Genomic DNA, 20,358 nt, shown 5'->3' with positions numbered 1-20,358 from the left:
AGGCAGCAGCGGTAGCAGCAGCTAAACTGGAACAGTCTACACATACCTTAGTAAAATCACCTGCAAAAGTGGCACAACACTCACAAACACAGGTTAAAAATCAAACAGGGGCAGCAACGGACAGGAAAAGTGGCGGACAAGGTTCATCAGCTCCCAAAGTAAAAAAAAATCCTGTGGTGGAGCCCCAAGGAGGGGGCGCAATGGCATCAGCAAAAACTCTGGTAGAAGTTCCCTTAGCAAATACAGCAGATGACCCCAAGCGGGAGGAAGAGCCAACACTGAAGGAGATATTAAGCGACATAAATGCATGCAGGGGGTCACTGAATAATTTGACCAACCAGATACAAGAAATAAAGGAAGAATTAGGGTCAATGGGCCAGGAATTACAAAAGACTGTACAGAGGATAACATCAGTAGAAGAGAGAGTGAGTCAAGTAGAGGATGAGGTGTATACTTTAAAACAACAGATGCAAGAATTAAAGGAACAAAATGGATGGCAGGCATCTAAACTTGATGAAATTGAAAACAGGTTACGCAGAAATAATATTCGGGTGGTGGGCCTCCCGGAACACAGTGAGGGTACTGACCCCATAAAATTTTTTGAAAAATGGTTCGGAGACATTTTTGGGTAAGATGCCTTCTCACCGCTCTTTGCAATAGAAAGGGCCCATAGAACCCCGTACAGAGCACATTTCAAGGGTGGACACCCTCGGCCCATACTCCTGAAATTTCTTAATTTCACTGATAAGGCAGCAGTATTGCAAAAAGCAAGAGAGAAAGGGGACATTTTTCACAATGGCTCAAGGATATCATTATTTCCAGATTTTTCTCCAGAACTCAGCAAACGTAGGGCGGAGTTTACACCTATCAAACGTAACCTATTAAAAAACAAAATGAAATATGCACTATTATATCCAGCACGTCTAAGAATAATGACAGCAGAAGGCCCCCAGTTTTTTGATACACCAGGAACAGCAGCACAGTGGCTGGAACAGAACAAAGGACAGGAACAATCTATGAGCTGTTTGGCTGGATAAAATGGAATAAGGGTTATATAATGGGAGGGTGGGGAGGGGGGGGTGCCTCCTTTTTTTTTTCTTCTCCTCTCCTCTCTCTCAATGTTTTATTTATTTCTTTAGGGAATAACTGGGAACTGTCTCTTGAAAAACCTAGGAAGAAAATAAATGGAAAAATTAACCCACTTTAAATATATATTAAAAAGGGAGAGGAAGGGGAGGGGGGGAAGGAGGAGAGGGAGGAAAGGGAAGGGGGGGAAAACTTTACATTTATAGATATAAAATGGGGGGGTAGTGGGGAAGGGAAGTAAAGTAGTATACATTTATATATACACGTTAGTACGTGGGCACACTAAATTAGAAAACCCACCACTCCCTCCTCGTCCTCTTTTTTGGGGGGCGAGGGCAGGGGAAGGATTTGCACGGGATCACGATAGATATGGATGGTAAAGTAAGGGAAGGATGGAAGGGAGAGGTCACACGTATAGCCCTAAGGGTAGGCCTAGATAGGCAAGGTGGGAGGGGAGGAGGGGGGGAGGCGGGAGGGGGGGGAGGGGGGGTTAAATTAAATTATATCATAGCACAAGCATCACATTTCACTTACTTAGCACAAGGGAAGGGATCACAGTTGAACATACATTTGAATGCTTCTTTCTTTCTTTTTGCTTCCTGGGTAGTTTTAAAAATGGTATATAATTATTTTTTGTTTTGTTACCTTCTGATGTTAAGGGTCTGCTTTAGATTGATATCTTTGGTTGGGTATGAGACCTAAAATGATAAACATAGGCTCCTGGAATATCCGGGGGATGGGGGACCCAGTGAAAAAGGCTGCAGTTTTTACTACCCTGGAGTGGTATGGGGCGGAGGTGATTTGTATTCAAAAGACCCATTTGACCAAAGAAACAAAGTTAAAACTGGTTAATAAAAGAAAATATCAAAGCCAGTACCACTCTGTCCACACCTCCTATTCTAGAGGAGTGAGCATAGTGGTAAAAACTGGCGTATCATTTGTATGCATGGAGGCAAGAATAGATGAACTGGGCCGCTATATTTTTTTACACTGTTTGATAGAAAACGTACCATATGTATTGGCCAATATTTATATACCTCCTCCCTTTAAGATGGAGGTTTTATATAAATTGATGGAATTTGTGGTAAACAAAGTAAACATACGGTATTAGTGGTTGGAGATTTAAATAACGTACTAAATAGAACGGTGGATAGGTTTCCACCGGGGGCACGGAGCCTAGGGGAAGGAGAGGGGCATCTAAATCAATTTCTGAAAGAGGTTGGGTGGTGGGACATTTGGAGGGTGAAACATCCAGACCTGCGGCAGTATTCCTGTTTTTCAAGCACATACTCCACATTATCAAGAATAGATATGGCCCTGGGTAATGGTGCATGTTTACGAGCAGTTAGTAAAATATCATACTACCCAAGAGGGGTTTCTGATCACTCCCCTCTGGTGCTGTCACTGAATACAGGGAAAAAATGTCCCCTAAGCAATTGGAAAATAAGTCCCTTCTGGCTAGAAGTGATGGGGAAGCCAGAAGAAATTAGCATCAAATTAGGGGAATTCCTGGACTTTAACACAGGGACAGCGCCAGAGGGAGTGGTGTGGGATGCCCTAAAGGCATTTCTCAGGGGTATACTGATCCAGCAGGTAGCTAAGATTAAGAGAAACTCAAGGGAATGGGAGGAGAAAATCAGGGAAGAGGTCTTAGAGGCTGAAAAGCAATATGTGGAAAATCCAACATCATCTAAACAACAACTATGGCTGGAGAAGCAACAGGAATATAAGTTAGTGGTTAACAAGAAAGTTGAAAATAAGCGTCTATTTCAGGAACAGAGCGCTTTTTCGGAGGGGGAAAGTGTGGGCCACACCTTGGCCCTCCTAGCGAAAACTAATACGGCACCTTCTAATGTCCCAGCAGTTAGGATGGTGGGAGGTGGGATATCATCTGAAACATCTGTAATAGTGGACACATTTGCAGCTTACTATAAAGATTTATATAGATCAAAAAAGGGGGAAGTTAAAGGGCAGATGGAAGAATTTTTTAAAGGAATAGAAACCCCAGTTCTATCAGAGGAAGACAGAAATGCTATAGAATCCCCAATTACATTAATGGAACTACAACAGGCAGTCAAAGGACTTTCCAATCAAAAGTCCCCAGGGCCAGATGGCCTGCCAGCAGAGATTTACAAACAATATGGTGAGGTGCTGCTCCCGGAACTACTAAAAACATTGAACTGGGCGATAGAAGGAGGAAGGCTACCACCCTCAATGATGGAAGCAATTATTATAGTGCTCCAGAAGGAAGGGAAGGATCAACTAGATACATCATCTTATAGACCTATATCTTTGCTCTGTTCAGATGTTAAAATATTGTCTAAGGTACTGGCAACAAGAATAAATAAATTCATTCAGAAATTAATACATCCAGACCAATCAGGATTTATTCCAAATCGGTCCACGAGTATAAACATAAGAAGGCTGTACCTAAACTTACAGACTCCAGCGGAGAACGTGGGAGATAGATCTATTCTATCATTAGATGCTACCAAGGCCTTTGATAGTTCGGGTTTGGTCCATCTTTTATTAAATGGATAAAGCTATTGTATAATTCCCCAAGGGCCAAAATAAAAATAAATAATGAAGTTTCACAGTCGTTTGAACTGGAAAGGGGAACGAGGCAGGGATGTCCATTGTCCCCCCTCCTCTTCGCCCTGGCAATTGAGCCTTTGGCGATCGCTATTAGAGCAAGACAGGAAATACAGGGGTTTCAGAGAGGAGCAGAGGAGGAAAAAGTCGCACTTTATGCGGATGATATACTTCTTTTTCTAGGTAACTCCACAACCTCTCTTAAAACTGCAGTTCAAATAGTAGAAGCGTTCGGACGATTCTCGGGCCTAGTGATAAACTGGGAAAAGTCAACACTCTTGTTAGTGGACCCGGCAAGTAATAGGGATGGAACAGGAATCCCTCAATTAAAAATTGGGGAGAAGATGGAGTATCTAGGCATTGTGGTAACACGTAACCCAGAACAATTTATAAATAATAACCTAGTGCCACTTCTGGGCAAATTCAAACGTAAAGCGGATATATGGGGACATCTGCCACTATCGGTGGCCGGCCGCAGTAATTTAATTAAAATGATATGGATGCCACAATTGCTCTATATACTCCACAACTCCCCAGTATGGATTGACAACCGATGGTTTAAAAAGATAGAGACCCTTTTTAGGACCCTAATTTGGAAAAAGGGTAAAGCAAGGATCAGTCTCCGAACGTTGCAATTACCAACAAATAGAGGAGGGTTGGCGGTTCCACATCCTTATAGTTATTTTTTGGCGGCACAGTTACAGCATTTGGGGGGGTGCAGTATAGAGGGGGGAGGAAATGCAAGCGGGAAAATGATATTAAGAGGTATAGATCTGTAATAGAGACCTTAGAGGCCAACTCCTTCTCGGTGAAAAATCCAACAGTAAAGATGGTGGTGAGAATATGGCAAGCAGTAAAATTAGCTTTTGGCTATAAAGGATTAACAGAATATTCCCCATTATGGGATAACAATAATTTAAAAGAAATTTTGGCTATGGGGAAATTAAAAGAATGGGAGAAACGGGGGATAACCAGAGTGGCACAATTGTATACAGGTTGCACATTAAAACTTTTTTCAGAGCTAAGCAGTGAATTTAGCATCCCAAACTCCATGTTTTTTACTTATTTACAGGTTAGACACGCATTACAAGCCCAATTTAAATTACAGCCGGTAAGCTGGCAAAAGCTTACGCATCTCCAAAGACTAATTAAGACGGGGGTTCTGAAAGGTCTTATCTCAGAATTATATGGACAGATCAGTGATCAGTTAATAGGAAAAGAGAAGCTGAGCAGGAACAAACAGAGATGGGAGGAGGATATTGGACCTTTAACGAATGATCAATGGGACAGGATATTGGAACTAGGGACAAGGGTCTCATTAGCCCCGTCACAACGGGTCTCCCATCTATTTCCCCTACACAGGGTCTATTATACCCCAAAGAAACTATATGGATTTGGATGGAAGTTGGATGACAAATGTCCCAGATGCCAAGATACAGGGGACCTCATCCACATGATGTGGAAATGCCCAAAGTTGCATAGATATTGGGTTGGAATTCTGGACACTATAAATGCAACTTTCGGTACTACCTTGGAACTTGAAGCCAGGGTCTGCCTACTAGGATGTATTGAGGAGAGAATGGGGCAGAGGGATACATTAGAAGCAGTTATAAGATGCCTGTTTCAGGCGAGGAAACTAATAGCACTAAAATGGCAAGCACAAAATCCACCCACAGTAGAGGAATGGTTTAATGTAATAAATAGCACAATTGGGAAGGAAAGGGGAACATGGATTAGAAGGGGCAACCTCAAAAAATTTAAAGCAATATGGGAACAGTGGCTATGTAAAATAGGTCGCTCACTTTAAATTAAGGAAAGATGGGTAATAATCTAAGGAAAAGAATAGAATTAAAAACGTGTATGCACTTTAAAGTAAGATAGGAGGGAGGGAGGGAAGGGACGGGGGGGGGGAATGGGATGAATGGACACTTTTAATGACTGTAATTAATCTCCTGTATGCACATAAAATGCACTAAGTATGGAAAAAAAAAAACGGATTTGTAAATTTTTCTTTGTATTTGTATGGAAACAATAAAAAAAAGTATTGAATTAAAAAAAAAAAAAAAAAAAGACTGAACTGGTGAGTCGCATAGATTGTCTGGCGACCGAATGTAACCTCATCCACCATGATCTGGACAAGATCATGGGTAGGCTGACCGCTGCTGAGGACCGTATCTCGGGGGTGGAGGATGTCTCCCACGCCCATGTCTCTCAACTAGCGGAGCTGCATGACATGGTCTGGTCCCTACAACACCGTGCGGACGACGCCGAAGACAGGCAAAGACGCAATAACATCCGCGTGGTAGGCCTGCCTGAGGGAGCAGAGGGAATGTCTATGGCCACCTTTGCTGAGTGCTTCTTCAAGACCCTGCTCGGCCTGGGGGATCTCCCTCCCACTTATGTTGTTGAATGGGCCCACTGCGGCTCGGCCATCGGGTGCTCCTCCCAGACCAATCCTGGTCCGGTTTCTCAACTATAGAGACCGTGACATGCTGCTTGCCGAGGCGAGAAAACACAAGGAGCTGAAGTATGACAACGCCAGGATTATGCTTTTCCCAGACTTCACGGCGGAGACACAGAAACGCAGACGCTCCTTCACGAATGTGAAGAGGCGACTTAGAGAAAGGGAGCTCAAATACAGCATGCTGTATCCCAGCCGTCTCCGTGTGCAGTTCAAGGGGTCAGTGAAATTCTTTGACAACCCTCAAGATGCCTGTGAATGGTTGGATCGGTCGCGGTGAGGTCTGCAGTGCGTCCATGATCATTATCTCGGATGGTTTCATCGGCGCCCCGATGGGGTTTGTGTTCCTGTTTTTGCAGCTCTGCTCTACCTACGGTGAAGCCTCTTCATGCTGGTTTGTTAGTTCCCCCCTCTTCGTTTTTCATTTTTGATTATTAATTTTCATTTTCATTTTTCTCTAAGGGGGAGGGGAGGAGGGGGAAGATTTATTGGGAATCCTTGCTACCAGACTTCACTGACTTAGACCTTGGTGGGCCATGTTCTGTTGTCACAGCCTGCTTGATCTCCTATGGGACTTGGCCACCAGGCCCTTGCTCTATTCACTTTTTCACACGGCCACAATCTAACTGAATTTGATCAGCCAATGGGGCTCTGGCGATGGGCACGAGTTTTCTTTTCTTTTATGTGCACGTCTATGCCGAACTATCGTCACCTATGGTGGAACTCTGACAGGCTGCATACCGGACAGTTTTTGTTTTAGTTTCTGGTATAATGGCAGGGGGAGGGGGGGAGGGGGGAAAGTTTTTGACCATCACCATGGGACCTTTTTTGTATTTTGCACCTTTGAACTCCACGGACTATTTGGCCTGTTGCAGGTTTCTCTTGCCCATTTTTCCTTATTCAATGGTCATGCCTTTGAGAATGTATTGTTTTGAAATGCGTAATGGATAGTCGAATTAAGGTACTGTCATGGAATGTCAGAGGTTTGAATAATAAGTTCAAGAGGGCGGCGGTATTTCAATACCTCAAACAAGTCAAGCCACATATTGTTCTCCTTCAGGAGACCCATCTAGAGGGTAGTAAGATCCTAGCACTGCGTAAGAACTGGATACAGAGGGCGGTTCATTCCACCTATTTCACCTATTCTAGGGGGGTTTCAATTCTGATTAGCAAGGCCGTGCAGTGTGTAGTTCACCAGGTATTTACTGACCCTGGGGGGCGATACGTGGCACTCCTCTTGAACTTATCGGTTCATAAGCTTTTATTGGTAAATGTATATGTGCCTCCTCCCTTTCAAGCTAAATTGTTATATGACCTGTTGGTGACACTAGGCCCTTATCTGCATGTTCCAACGTTGTTCATGGGAGATTTTAATGCCATCCTTGATCCGGTACTGGACTCCTCCAATGCTGCTAGGACGGCCTCGGGGGATCTCAGTTCTTGGGTCTCGGTGGCGGGAATGACGGAACTGTGGAGGTGGAAACATCCGGGTGTCGTCTCTTACTCTCACTTATCCTCTACACATAGGTCGTCAGCTAGGATAGACTTGGCATTTGGCAATGCCCCTATTTAACAAAATGTATGCATGACGGAGTACTTGACGGGGGGCCCCTCGGACCACAACCCACTTATGGCCACCTTGGCCTTCCCGGAATGGGGGATGACGGGGGGCTGGAGACTGTCACCAGGCTGGTTGGTAGAGGATCAGGTACTAGAACAACTTAAAACTTCCATGGCTACTTATTGGGAGACCAACGAAGGTTCGGCTGAACCTCCGGTGGTATGGGATGCTTTCAAGGCAGCGACCAGGGGGGAGTGTATCTCGGCCATTAAGGCAGCCAGGGGGGACCATAATCAGGAATGTGAACTCCTGACGGCCAAAGAGCGGGAGAGTGCTAAAGCACATGCAGACTCTCCCTCGGAGGCCAACTATGTGTCCCTACTGGAGGCTAGGCGTGCAGTTACCCTACATTTCTCGGACCTAGCACATACTGAGGTGAAAAGGAAGGCGGAGACTATCTTTGCAGAAGGGGACAAAAACGGCAAGCTTCTGGCTAATCTTGCTGCGGAAAAACGACGGTCAGTGTACCTGTGGTGAGGGGAAGGGGCCTTGGTCACTGATCCCGCGGAAGTTCTAGATGAATTTGTGAGTTACTACTCAGCTCTTTACTCGCCCATCTCGGCATATGACTCTGCTGGGTTGGACGAGTTATTGAGGGGCGTAGCTTTGCCCCATCTGTCAGACGAAGATGCTGAGTCTTTGGATAAGCCCATCTCGGTTCTAGAGATAGAGGCAGCAATGCAGGCGTTTCCTCCGCAGAAGGCGCCGGGGCCTGATGGTTTCCCGGTGGATTTCTACAGGACTTATAAGTCCGTCGGTCAGTTGTAAATGCTGCTAGTTGGTGTGTCGGTCCTGCGTGGCCTGTGTCTAGGTGGGCATGTTGCCTACCTGGTGTGTGTGTTTGTTTTTTTGTGTTTAAAAAATCAATAAAAAGAATTTTCAAAAAAAAATTGAATGGTTATACATTAACTTCACATTATCTGGAAACCACATACACAGAGTGCTTTGACTCTCATACCCTCCACACTCCTCTCCTGTACATATTGCCCACTCTCATACCCCCCCCCCCAACACTCCTCTCCTGTACATACTGCCCAGAGACATATGAAGTCCTGCCTCTTGGACCGGCTCCTGTTATGGATGTCATACTGGTCCAATGCCGGGACGTGTGATGTCCATCTTAGGAGTCAGTCTTGCAGACGGGACTTAATGTGACAATGGTCGGGTAAGCGGGAGATACCCGCACTGTGTAAACCGGCGGCTCTCCTCTCTCCCCGTGCACTGGCAAGGCTGCGCTAATCGGCACTACTGTCTGATCAGGCTGAATTGATGAGCACAGGTAAGGCTGAGCTATTGGGATGAGCACTGATGAGACTGCATTTATGGCCGCTGGTGAGGCTGCATTGATGACCGCTGGTGAGGCTGCATTTATGGGCACTGGTGAGGCTGCATTGATGGGCACTGGCGAAGCTGCATTGATGGGCACTGGCGAGGCTGCATTGATGGGCACTGGCAAAGCTGCATTGATGGGCACTGGCGAGGCTGCATTGGATGGGCACTGATCAGGCTGCATTGATGGGCACTGGTGAAGCTGCATTAAAAAAACAGGTGAGCTGATTCGGTGGTTCAATGGGCCACTTGACTGGACTTGCCCCCCAGGCCTAAGGCTGCCAGCCCTCCCCTGTCCAGGGCCTTCAAAAGTGTCAGAGGTAGTCAAGAAATGATAGCTGTAATTTACAAAAATTTACAAAAATGTTGTATGGTTACAGTGTTGCATGAGGAGTACTTGTCATTCATAATATGAGAGGTTTAAGTGCCCAGTGGGCAAGTGGTTAATGCTACCCCTAGTTGCTTTCTTATCTGTCCTCATTCTATGACTTTAGCAGCAGGTCACTTAACCAATCTGAATTGTAAAAACTAAATTCAGCTAATATTGCTAATCTAACATTTTAACATAGGCAGAGAGAAACATTGTATACACACGTTATTCCTGTCATATATGCAGTAAATGATCATACCTATAACCCCAAGTTTTGCAGGAAACATCAGCGATACCCCAACTGGAAAGCCAATGATGTAATAGCCCAAAGCATTTATAATAGCACCAATTTTTTGCCTTCCTGTTCCTCTTAATATTCCACCGCAGACTGCCTACAACAGAATATTGAATGTTAATTGTTGTATACATTTATCTTCTGAGAAAATAGCTTTGTGGTGTGAGGAGTACCGAATGTACCACATCTCTAAAAAATCATAATCAGTCTTTTAATTGGAGTGGGACTTTTAAGGTGCCAAATATGAGTCTAAGACCATATGATAAAGTCATACATTTGTACTTTATTACATATTGTGACAAATAATAAGAGACCATTAAAAAATCATCTTGCAGTTCCATACCAAACTTTAATTAATCAGTGACCCTAAAATGCAGGACTATATCTCATCTTGTTGCAAACCACTACTTCTAAATGTGCAAAACTATGCCCATATGCTCAAAATAACAAATTATACATTCCTTTTTGTCAGAGTCCACTTTATGTATATATACATAGTTGTATTCTCAATGCTCTTTACTATCTGCTTCCCCAGGAGATCGAGGAAATCAAGGTGGTGTAATATGTAAATAAATAATATATTTGACAATCTACATCCATAATTTAATGAATAATTTTGACACTTACATAGGAAAAAAAAACAAAAAGAAGAAAATAATGTAGCCCGGTGGGACCAAAGCATTAGGCTAACATGATGGTATAGACATTCCCTGTGTGGGGGCTATTGGGGGAAGAGAGCAGTCAAACCAGCCTCCAAGTCAGTAAATTATTTATAAATATTTTCCAAAAGATGCACAGCATAAGGTAAGTATGCCCAGATAGAGTGGCATAACTACTACACTAACAGAGGTGATCGTTTACAGATGCCCACCTAAAGATGTTCAAACTATAGCCTCTAAGTTCTAAATTCTCATTTTGTGGTAAAACCGCATTATACTTCAGACCTGTAGCACTACCCCTGCAAGGGCTGCTGATAACTGTCCCCCTATACCTGCACAGCCAGGTAATACGCATATCTCACTTGCATCTGGACACAAGAAATCAGTCTCTGGGCTTGTTTTTGTTGTTGTTTTTTTGAGGATAATAACTTGGGTGGGGTAAAGCGGTAAAGGGGTCATGAAATACCCAACTAGATGGAAAACAATGAGTGGATAACTTCCTTCTTGTGTATAAAGTAAGGATCCTGGACTGTTCTCCTTCCTAGACACCTTGGGGTAGATTCACGTAGATCGGCGTTTCTTTGTGCGGGCGTAACGTATCCTATTTACGTTACGCCTCCGCAACTTTTACAGGCAAGTGCCGTATTCTTAAAAGAAAGTTGTGGCGGCGTAGCGTAAATAGGCCGGCGTAAGCCCGCCTAATTCAAATAGTGAAGAGGTGGGCGTGTGGTATGTAAATTAGGCTTCACCCGACGTGATTGACGTTTTTCCCGAACGGCGCATGCGCCGTCCGTGGAATTTTCCAGTGTGCATTGCTCCAAAGTACGCCGCAAGGACGTCATTGGTTTCGACGTGAGCGTAAATGACGTCCAGCCCCATTCACGGACGAAATATGCAAACAACGTAAAAAATTCAAAATTTGACGCGGGAACGACGGCCATACTTAACATTGGTACGCCGCACTTATGCCAGCATATAGCAGGGGTAACTATACGCCGGGAAAAGCCTAACATAAACGGCGTAAATGTACTGCGTCGGCCGGGCGTACGTTCGTGAATTTGCGTATCTTGCTGATTTACATATTTCGACGTGTAAATCAGCATACACGCTCCTAGCGGTCAGCGGAAAAATGCAGTTACGATCCGACGGCGTAAGAGACTTACGCCGGTCGGATCTAATAGAAATCTATGCGTAACTGATTCTATGAATCAGGCGCATAGATGCGACTGGCCAGACTCAGAGATACGACGGCGTATCTGGAGATACGCCGTTGTATCTTGTCTGAGAATCTACCCCCTTCTGTCCTAAAGGATCAGTGGCAAAGGTCCCTTGAGGACTAGGAGCTCTTAGTGTCCTTTTAGAGAAATAGAACATGTTGCAAACTGCATGCAAGAGTATATCCTGATCCTGGATCCTGGAAACCAGATACGCTTAAATTAGGCTAAGATACGAGTGGCGTAAGTCTCCTACGCCGTCGTATCTTCCATTGAGTTCGGCGTAGAATATGTAAATGCCTAGATACACCGATTCACGAACGTACGTGCGCCCGTCGCAGTAAAGATACGCCGTTTTCGTAAGGCATTTTCTGGCGTAAAGTTATTCCAACAAATAGCTGGCCTAGTCAATGTTAAGTATGGCCGTCGTTCCCGCATTGAAATTTTTACGTTGTTTGCGTAAGTCGTCCGTGAATGGGGCTGGACGTAATTTAGGTTCACGTCGAAACCAATACGTCCTTGCAGCGTACTTTGGAGCAATGCACACTGGGATATGTACACGGACGGCGCATGCGCCGTTCGTAAAAAACGTCAATCACGTCGGGTCACCAAACATTAACATAAAACACACCCCCCCATCCTCATTTGAATAAGGGGCGCTTACGCCGGCCCCATTTACGCTACACAGCCGTAAGTTAGGAGGCAAGTGCTTTGTGAATACAGTAATTGCCTCTCTATCTTAAGGCGGCATAGCGTAAATACGATACGCTACACCGCCTTAAAGATGCGGCGCCGTATCTGAATCCAGCCAATAGTAGCCTTCAGTTGGTGTATTTATTTGGCCTCCCTCTGTAGCAGGGAATTGCAAGAAATTGCTTTTTTAGTGGTCTCTTAATATTTGTCTGAATATGTAATAAACTACAGTTGTATGATTTATCATATGATCAAAGACTCAAATTCCTACCTGACTCAGGGATTGATTTTGTATACTTTAATCTTCCACAGGACCACATATGAACTGAAAAAACTGCAGTAACCTAAAAAAAAATTTACAAATGTTTTTTTGCACTGATTATCAAAAAAAAAGAAACTTATAATATTCTATCTAGTCACTTCTTTAAAAGGATTTAATATTTATTAAATATCCCCTTCATTTATATATAGCTAAGCTAATTAAATAAATACTTACATTAATACCATCACACAGGTGCATTCCAGCAAATAGGAGAATAAGTTTTGAAACCAAAGTAAGAATATCCCTGAATTTAACAAAAAACAAAAAACACAAAAAATACTATTATTAGCATCCTACTAGAAAATATTTACCAAGACAGTAGAATATAAAAACATTTACTCCTGTTTTACATAGGATAGGAAAAGTAACTTACATAAAGTAGAACTATACCAGGGATATGCAATTAGCGGACCTCCAGATGTTGCAAAACTACAATTCCCATCATGCCTCTGCCTTTGGGTGTCATACTTGTGGCTGTCAGAGTCTTGCTATGCCTCTTGGGACTTGTAGTTCTGCAACAGCTGGAGGTCCGCTAATTGCATATCCCTGAACTATACTCACCTTGACTCCAACGTTGCAACGTCCTGGAGATCCCCTACAGCTGCATGAGTGGAAGTTCTGTCATCTCATGCCTTGTACACACGATCGGTTTTCGCAGCGGTAAAAAGTCAGCTGGGAAAACCGAGGGGAAAACCGAGAACCTGCTTGCCAGTTTTTTCCCCCTACACGCGGCCGGTTTTCCTGGCAGGAAAACTGCCATGAGAGCTTTGGCCGGGAATCCCAGCCATGTGTATGCGCCATCGCAGTGTTTCCCATAGGAAAACTGCCGGGATTCCCCACGGTTTTCCTGAAAACAGTGATGAAGCATACACACGCCCGGGATTCCTGGCCAAAAGCTCTCATGGCAGTTTTCCTGGCAGGAAAACCGGTCATGTGTACGAGGCATCACTGTACAGGAGCGGACAGGCCGGTAAGTAATTTTAGTGCAGAAGAGACAAAGCAGGTTTGTTGCTACAAAGGAACAGTACATGCCGGATGTTATAGGCATGTATTTCATTGCTTCCAAAAGAGTGCACAAGCAAACGTGATCTCATATTGTGTTTGCGTGTAGAGATTTAGAGATGGGTATTTCCGTCAGGAGTATCTGTTTGTTTCCAAGCCATAGCAATGGCCTTCCTGGCCGCAGTCAAACCATGAATTATAAAAGGTCTGTGGATAGGATCCCAAGTTTCATAGTGTAAAAAAAAGAGATGTAGCCGAGTTGCAGGTTATGGGGGTTTGAAGTACTGCAAAAAGGAAAGAAAATATGTATTTTCAAAATGGTAGTATTTTGGGGCAGGACCACCAGATGTGTAATAGTAAACCAGCATAGCCGCAGTTTCTCCAACAAAATTACAATTACTCGACCTTACTGAGGTATAATACCAGTGATGTAACATTTTCCAGGAAGTCTCCCAGTGAGTAACACATTTTGTAGAAATGAGGAGAAGCCACTTTGCTTTATGTCAATGTGATAGTTGTAAGTCGTGAGAAACGTTTGGCTTCCCATACTTTCATAGAAGAAGCTTTCTCCAAGGAGAGGTTATGAGTAAGAGTAGAAGAAGGATATTCCTTTATAATGAGTTGGAGGTTATCATAGAAAGACAGGATGCTTTTGGGTATTAGAAAGTTTTCTGATAGGACTGATGCCATAACCCACCAGAGAAGCAGATATTTGTTAAATCTCTGGTGAAAAGGCTGTATGACTTTTGTAAGACTTCAAATGGGCACAGTGTAGATCCTTCGAAAAGGAGGTCCAGAGTTTACCAGTATGCATCCAGTTAGTGAAAATCTGAAGTGAAGAGAAAGAAGAAAAAATGAGAAATCACACATGAGAGAGTCCAGTTTCAGGGATTAAAGGTTTTGTCAAGTGGAGAGAGAAGTGGTGACACAGGTGGATAAAATCCAGAGTGGCAGCTATGGTACTCTGTAGCAAGTGTCCCAGTAAAGAGCATTCAATATTGATCCATAGATGGTCTGTAGGAGGGGACCACCAAAATTGACGGCCATCCAGGATCACTGCTTAGTAGTAAGCCTTAAGGTTTGGACACCCATGCCTGCATTTGTCTTGGATCTGTATAGAATAGAGTGTTTTAAATCTTGTTGTTTTTGCCCCCAGATATAATTAATTGATCTTAGACTGGAGTTAACGCAAATAAGCTGAAATTAATTGGAATTTGTTGTGCAATTGAGTGGCTCCATTACCAGGGCAAAAATACCAGGGGAGAGGGTGCACCCCTGACACATTCCGTTATATATATTAAAAGAGGAAGAAAGACATTTCAAAGTGTAAACCTGTGTGGAGGGGGTGGAATATAGTGCTCTAATAGCAGTGTATATGTAGCCTGTAAAACCAAATGTTTGAAGAACTGCAGAGAAATACCACCAGTGTACATACTCAAAGAACCTTCTCTGCTTCCAAATATAGGAGCTAAGAAGGCACCAACCTTTCTCTGCCACTGAAATAAATTAAGAGGACATTTAGTGCCGTCAGACATTTGGGGTCCCTTAAAGCCAACTTAATCTGGATGGATCAGATGAGGGAGTATATTCTCTAGTCGCAAAGCAAATATTTTGGCATATATTTTTATGTCAGTAGTTACTAAAGAGATGGCCTATAATTTGGGAATGTAGGCATTTTATCTGGTTTGGATAATGTTAAAATGAGAACTTTGAGGGAATCCTGGGGGAAGGAGGCAGCGAGTGCAGCTTGGTCATAAATAAGTTTTAGATGGGGAAGCAATGTGGGGCAAAAAAAGTTTATAATATTCATTACCAAATCTATCTGGGCCCGGAGATTTGTGTAGGGGTAATTTTGTGATAGCTACCTGAATTTTGGAAGCAGAAATTGGAGCTGAAGTCTCTGCGAGTTGGGCCGGGGGAAACTTTTGGTAATTTCAGTGAAGAGAGGAAAGTCTGAATCTGTTCATTCATTAGAGGGAGAGTGATCTGTCTTATATAGGTAAAGGTTATAATCTGCGTTAGCAAGGAAACTTAAGATGCAAGACCTTGGTTTGGGATTGGTTTTACATAGATGCATCTCCCGTGCACAGAAAACATCACACTTTTGAGAGAGCTTCTCTCCACACCATGGATCTTTTATATGGACTTCTAAGGCTATTTACATTTAGCAAAGTCATTTTTAGGGTCATGGTAAAATCATTAAAGATGCCTGGAGCAGCCATTGTCAGGTCTGCTGACAATGGTTATAAGTCATGTCCTGTCACAAAGTTGTACACAGGTGACTGGTATCAAAGGAATCAAATGCTGTAAAGAGGTGGAACATTGTAGAGTAAATCAGAAAAGTACCAGACCATATAAAAAAAAGGAAATAAACCGTACAAACAAATTGAACCAGTACTGTAAGCCGCAGACTTTTCGACAACAATAACATCTAACAGTAGTTTGAAATACTAAGCAAAAACAGCAAAGAAAAATGACACCTTCAAAATACGTGGGGATGTGGAAAAATAGGCACCCGCAGTAAGGGATCCAATGATGAGTTCCAAAGTAAGCCTTGTGTATAGGCAAGGCATAGTAGGTGGTGGAACCTTGTGTGTTTTAGGACAGGGTCAGGTGTTGCTGACCACCACAGGCTAATCCCCTGAGACCTGTTTTTGCGGCTGTGAAGAGGTTTTCCATGTATTGGCAGCAGTGAGACCCCATTGGGATGGTAGCTTTGCAGCATCCATAGGGTAGCATAACATATAAGTGTGACTTTGATGGGTTAGAAGAATTAATTTGGTTGGAATGAGTATGAGATTCCATGGTCATGCAGTTGGCTAGTCACAGGAGCAAAACTTTTGCACTGATGCAGGGTTGCTCCCGTCAAATCAGCAAAGATTTGACATTTTGAAAAGTTTTGAAACTTTTCCTATTGTCCAAGCAGCAACGTATGCCCATTTTTTAATATAGAAAAAAATGATTCCTGAGATTATGTCTCTGGAAATGGAATTAGGTAAGAATGCAGGTTAAGCCAATCTGTGTGCTCTATTTATGACAACATATTTAGGGTTTTCAGAGTAGAGCCCGCATCAGTTGTAGGTACAGAATGAGTTCTTGAAAGCGTTATGGACTCTGGAATGCCTCAAAATGTTAAGCTATTTCTCCTTGCTCTGTCTTCATCCACAAATCATCGTCTCCTGCTGGTGCTGGCTTATTCTTTGTGAAAAAAGAAGAGTGGTGAACTAAGACCTTTTATCGATTATAGGGGTCTCAATTGCATCACGATTAAGAACGCCTACCTGATCCCATTGATTACAGAATTATTTGACTGCCTCAAGGGAGCATCAGTTTTTCACTAAGCTCGATTTGAGAGGGTCATACAATCTGGTAAGGATCAAGGAAGGTGACAAATACAAAACTGCATTTAACACCAGGACAGGACATTACGAATACCTGGTGACTGTTGCTTTGTCCCTGAGAATCTCCACACTGCTTTACTCCAGAACTACCATTCTCCCAGGGCAACTGACCATCCAGGGAAGAATCAACTAATTTGTGCTATTTCTCAACAGTTCTGGTGGCCTAGTCTCTGCTCTGATGTAACCGCCTTTGTAGCCCCTTGTTCCGTGTGTGCTCAGAGTAAGGCACCACAACACCTTCCAGTGGGCCTCCTACAACCCATACCCAATAGAGAGAGGCCTTGGACCCACCTGTCTATTAATTTTATTGTGGAGTTATCCAACTCCCAGGGCTTCACAGTTATTCTTATGGTGGTTGACTGGTTCTCGAAAACGTCACATTGTTTTCCACTAAAGAAGTTGCCCACATCCAAAGAACTGGCATCCATTTTTGCTTGGGAGATCTTTCGATTACATGGGCTAGTCAAGGTTATCATCCCTGACTAGGGTAGCTAGTTTGTCTCCAGGTTGTGGAGAGCCTTTTGTGCACAGTTAGGAATTCAGCTTTCCTTCTCCACTGCGTATCATCTGCAATCCAATGGGGCCACAGAATGAGCCAACCAAGCCTTGGAGCAGTTTCTACGTTGCTATATTTCTGATCACCATAACAACTGGTCAGACATTTCCTACCTTGGGCAGAGTTTGCTCACAATAGTGCCGTCAATACTGCTTTGGTTTCCATTTATGGCGAATTATGGTTATTTGGTTATTTATGTTTTTCCAACCATCCATGTTGCCTGACTCATTCCGTGATCTTCATTCCACTTAGGTTCAGGTCCATGAGTCCTTGCGATGTGCCAGTGATATGTACAGACTCCCTGCTGACCGCCGACACCTACCTGTGCCTTCCTACCAGGTTCGGGAGAGGGTCTGGCTGTCATATCGTAACCTCTGACTCCATGCTCCCTCACTGAAACTGGCACCACGGTTTATTGGGCATCTGTGTAGTCTCTGTATGATCAACCAGGTAGCTTATGCATTAAACCTTTCTTCTAACGTGCATATTTCAAATGTTTTTCATGAGGATCATTGGAAAAAGTGGCACCAATGTTTGAGACCATGGTGGAAACTGGCACGAATACTGAAGATCACTGGAGAAACTGGCACCAATGCTGGGAGTTATCATTGCAGAAAATCGCAACAATGCTAGGAGTTATTATTGCTGAAACTGGCACAGATGCTGTGGTTTATAATTGAGGAAACTGGTACAAACGCTGTGGTTTATAATTGAGGAAACTGGCACCAATGCTGTGGGTTATTATTGAGAAAACTGGCACCAATTCTGTGGTTTATTATTGAGGAAACTGGCACTGATGCTGGGGGTTATTAATGCAGAAACTGGCACCAATGCTTCCTGATCCGAGGGGCAATCAGATTTTCCCTGGATCAACTTTTTTTTTTTTTTTCACAAAGAGTCTTTATTGGGTGAATAATAAAGCATAATACATCGTACACTTACAGAAGCACAATAACTGTGAAGGATTGTATACATCATAAAATTAACAATCATAAAGAGGTTACACATAATCAATTCCATATAGGCATATATGTAGCAAAAGTGCCTTCATTTTAGAACTAAGATGAGAGAATATAGTTGCTAGGTCAAGAAAATTTGTGAAGGGGGGCGGGGGAATGGGGACAGGAGGGGGAGGGGGAGGGAAAAAAAAAAAGTTAGAAGTCCTGAAATGTTTCAATATCTATACCTTTATTTTATAATAGATTTGTAATGTTGAGAGTCTTTGAATGTTGACCAGTTAGACCAGGTTGCATAGAATTTAGTAATTCTTTCTTGGGAAATACTAATGAGTTCCTCAACTTTTTCCATGCTATTTATTCTCCTGAACCACTCAGCTTTCGTTGGAGTGTTAGAAGACCGCCAGTGGGAAGGGATACAGTGCCGTGCTGCATTAATCATGAACATGGGAAGTGATTTCAAATACTGATTTTTAGGCAAAGAACTGAAATGTAAGAGATACTGGGCCGGGGTAAAGCTTAGGTTTGACGATGTAACTAATTTAACTGTTTCATGTACCGATACCCAGAAGGACTGAATTAGAGGACATGACCACCAAACGTGTAGCATAGAGCCCTCCTCTCTTTTACATCTCCAACATCTGTCAGACACCAGGGATGAAATTTTATGAAGAATTGTAGGGGTTCTATACCATCTGGTGATGATCTTGAAGCCACTTTCTTGTGTGGCCACATTTAGTGATCATTTGTGTGCGTAAAGATAAATTGTCTCCCAGTCATCTTCAGTCAATTCTATGTGGAGATCTCTTTCCCATGCTTTACAGGATGAGCTGGAGAAGTCATTGTCGTCTTCAAATAGAGAGTTGTAAACAGTCGAGATAATATGTCTGTGTGGGGATGTTTTAGTGCAGAGATTTTCTAGCAAAGTGAGGGGCCTTTTCCAGCCCTGGATCAACTTTACCTATAAATGTTAGTACCCAGTTATATATATATGTACATTTAGGAAATCATTTTTAAAGCAATCTGCTGAGCTGGCTAGAATTATCTCTGGAGAGAGTCTATTCCACATTTTCACAGCTCTGGGAGTTATTTTTGCTGCTACTGACACCAATGCTGGGGATTATTATTACAAAAACTGACAGCAATGCTTGGGTTTGTTATTGCAGAAACTGACAGCAATGCTGGAAATTATTATTGCAGAAACTGGCACTGATCCTGGGAGTTATTTCCTGGGGAGCTCCATTTTCATATGATATTGTTATTCAAATTTGCTTGATTTCTCCCATAGACTTTAACAGGGTGTTCCGCGGCTTTTCCAATTTGCCGCTAACACCCCAAATTGTTTGTTGTTCGCCGAACAGGCAAACAGGCAATGTTCGAGTTGAACATGAGTTCCTAATGCTTAATAGTTGATAACGGCAGTACTGTTACCATTATATGCAGTGTTATATGGAAAAAATGTGACACCATGTTTTACTGCCCCAGGTGACACCAACCCTAGTGATGCCACTGCCTATTCTGAAGTGTTGGCAAAATATACTGGTCCACTAATATATTTTTATATGAATATCTTTTTTTAGAAACGTTTAGGCCCCTTTCACACAGACGGATAGAATGGTGCATTCAGATGCGGATTTTACCGCAGCTAGAAGCACACAATGCTTTCCTATGACACCCTTCACACACTGCGGTAACCTGCGGTTTTGTGCGAATAGAAAAAAATTAATTTAATGTGTCCAGCTGTAAAAGAGCTTAAAAGATGAAAGCGGGGGCCCCGGCAGAACGCCCCCCGAAAGAGCGG

General features: G+C 43.2%; 1 protein-coding gene across 1 annotated transcript in view; it reads right to left on the bottom strand.

Annotated features, from left to right (window-relative positions):
- The window catches only part of LOC120926664 (multidrug and toxin extrusion protein 2-like), a 209,983-nt gene that overhangs the window by 24,816 nt on the left and 164,809 nt on the right, over nucleotides 1-20,358 (bottom strand). The window contains exons 13-14 of the mRNA XM_040336788.1: nucleotides 12,817-12,886; nucleotides 9,719-9,851 (exon numbers count right to left, since the gene is read on the bottom strand). Coding sequence (XP_040192722.1) covers nucleotides 9,719-9,851; nucleotides 12,817-12,886 — 203 coding nt within the window. The remainder of the gene's footprint in view (nucleotides 1-9,718; nucleotides 9,852-12,816; nucleotides 12,887-20,358) is intronic.

The sequence above is a fragment of the Rana temporaria genome, chromosome 2 (assembly GCF_905171775.1).
Source record: "Rana temporaria chromosome 2, aRanTem1.1, whole genome shotgun sequence".
Lineage (NCBI taxonomy): Eukaryota > Metazoa > Chordata > Amphibia > Anura > Ranidae > Rana > Rana temporaria.
Note: the sequence above shows the minus strand (reverse complement) of the source record. Positions and strands in the feature narration are given on the sequence as shown.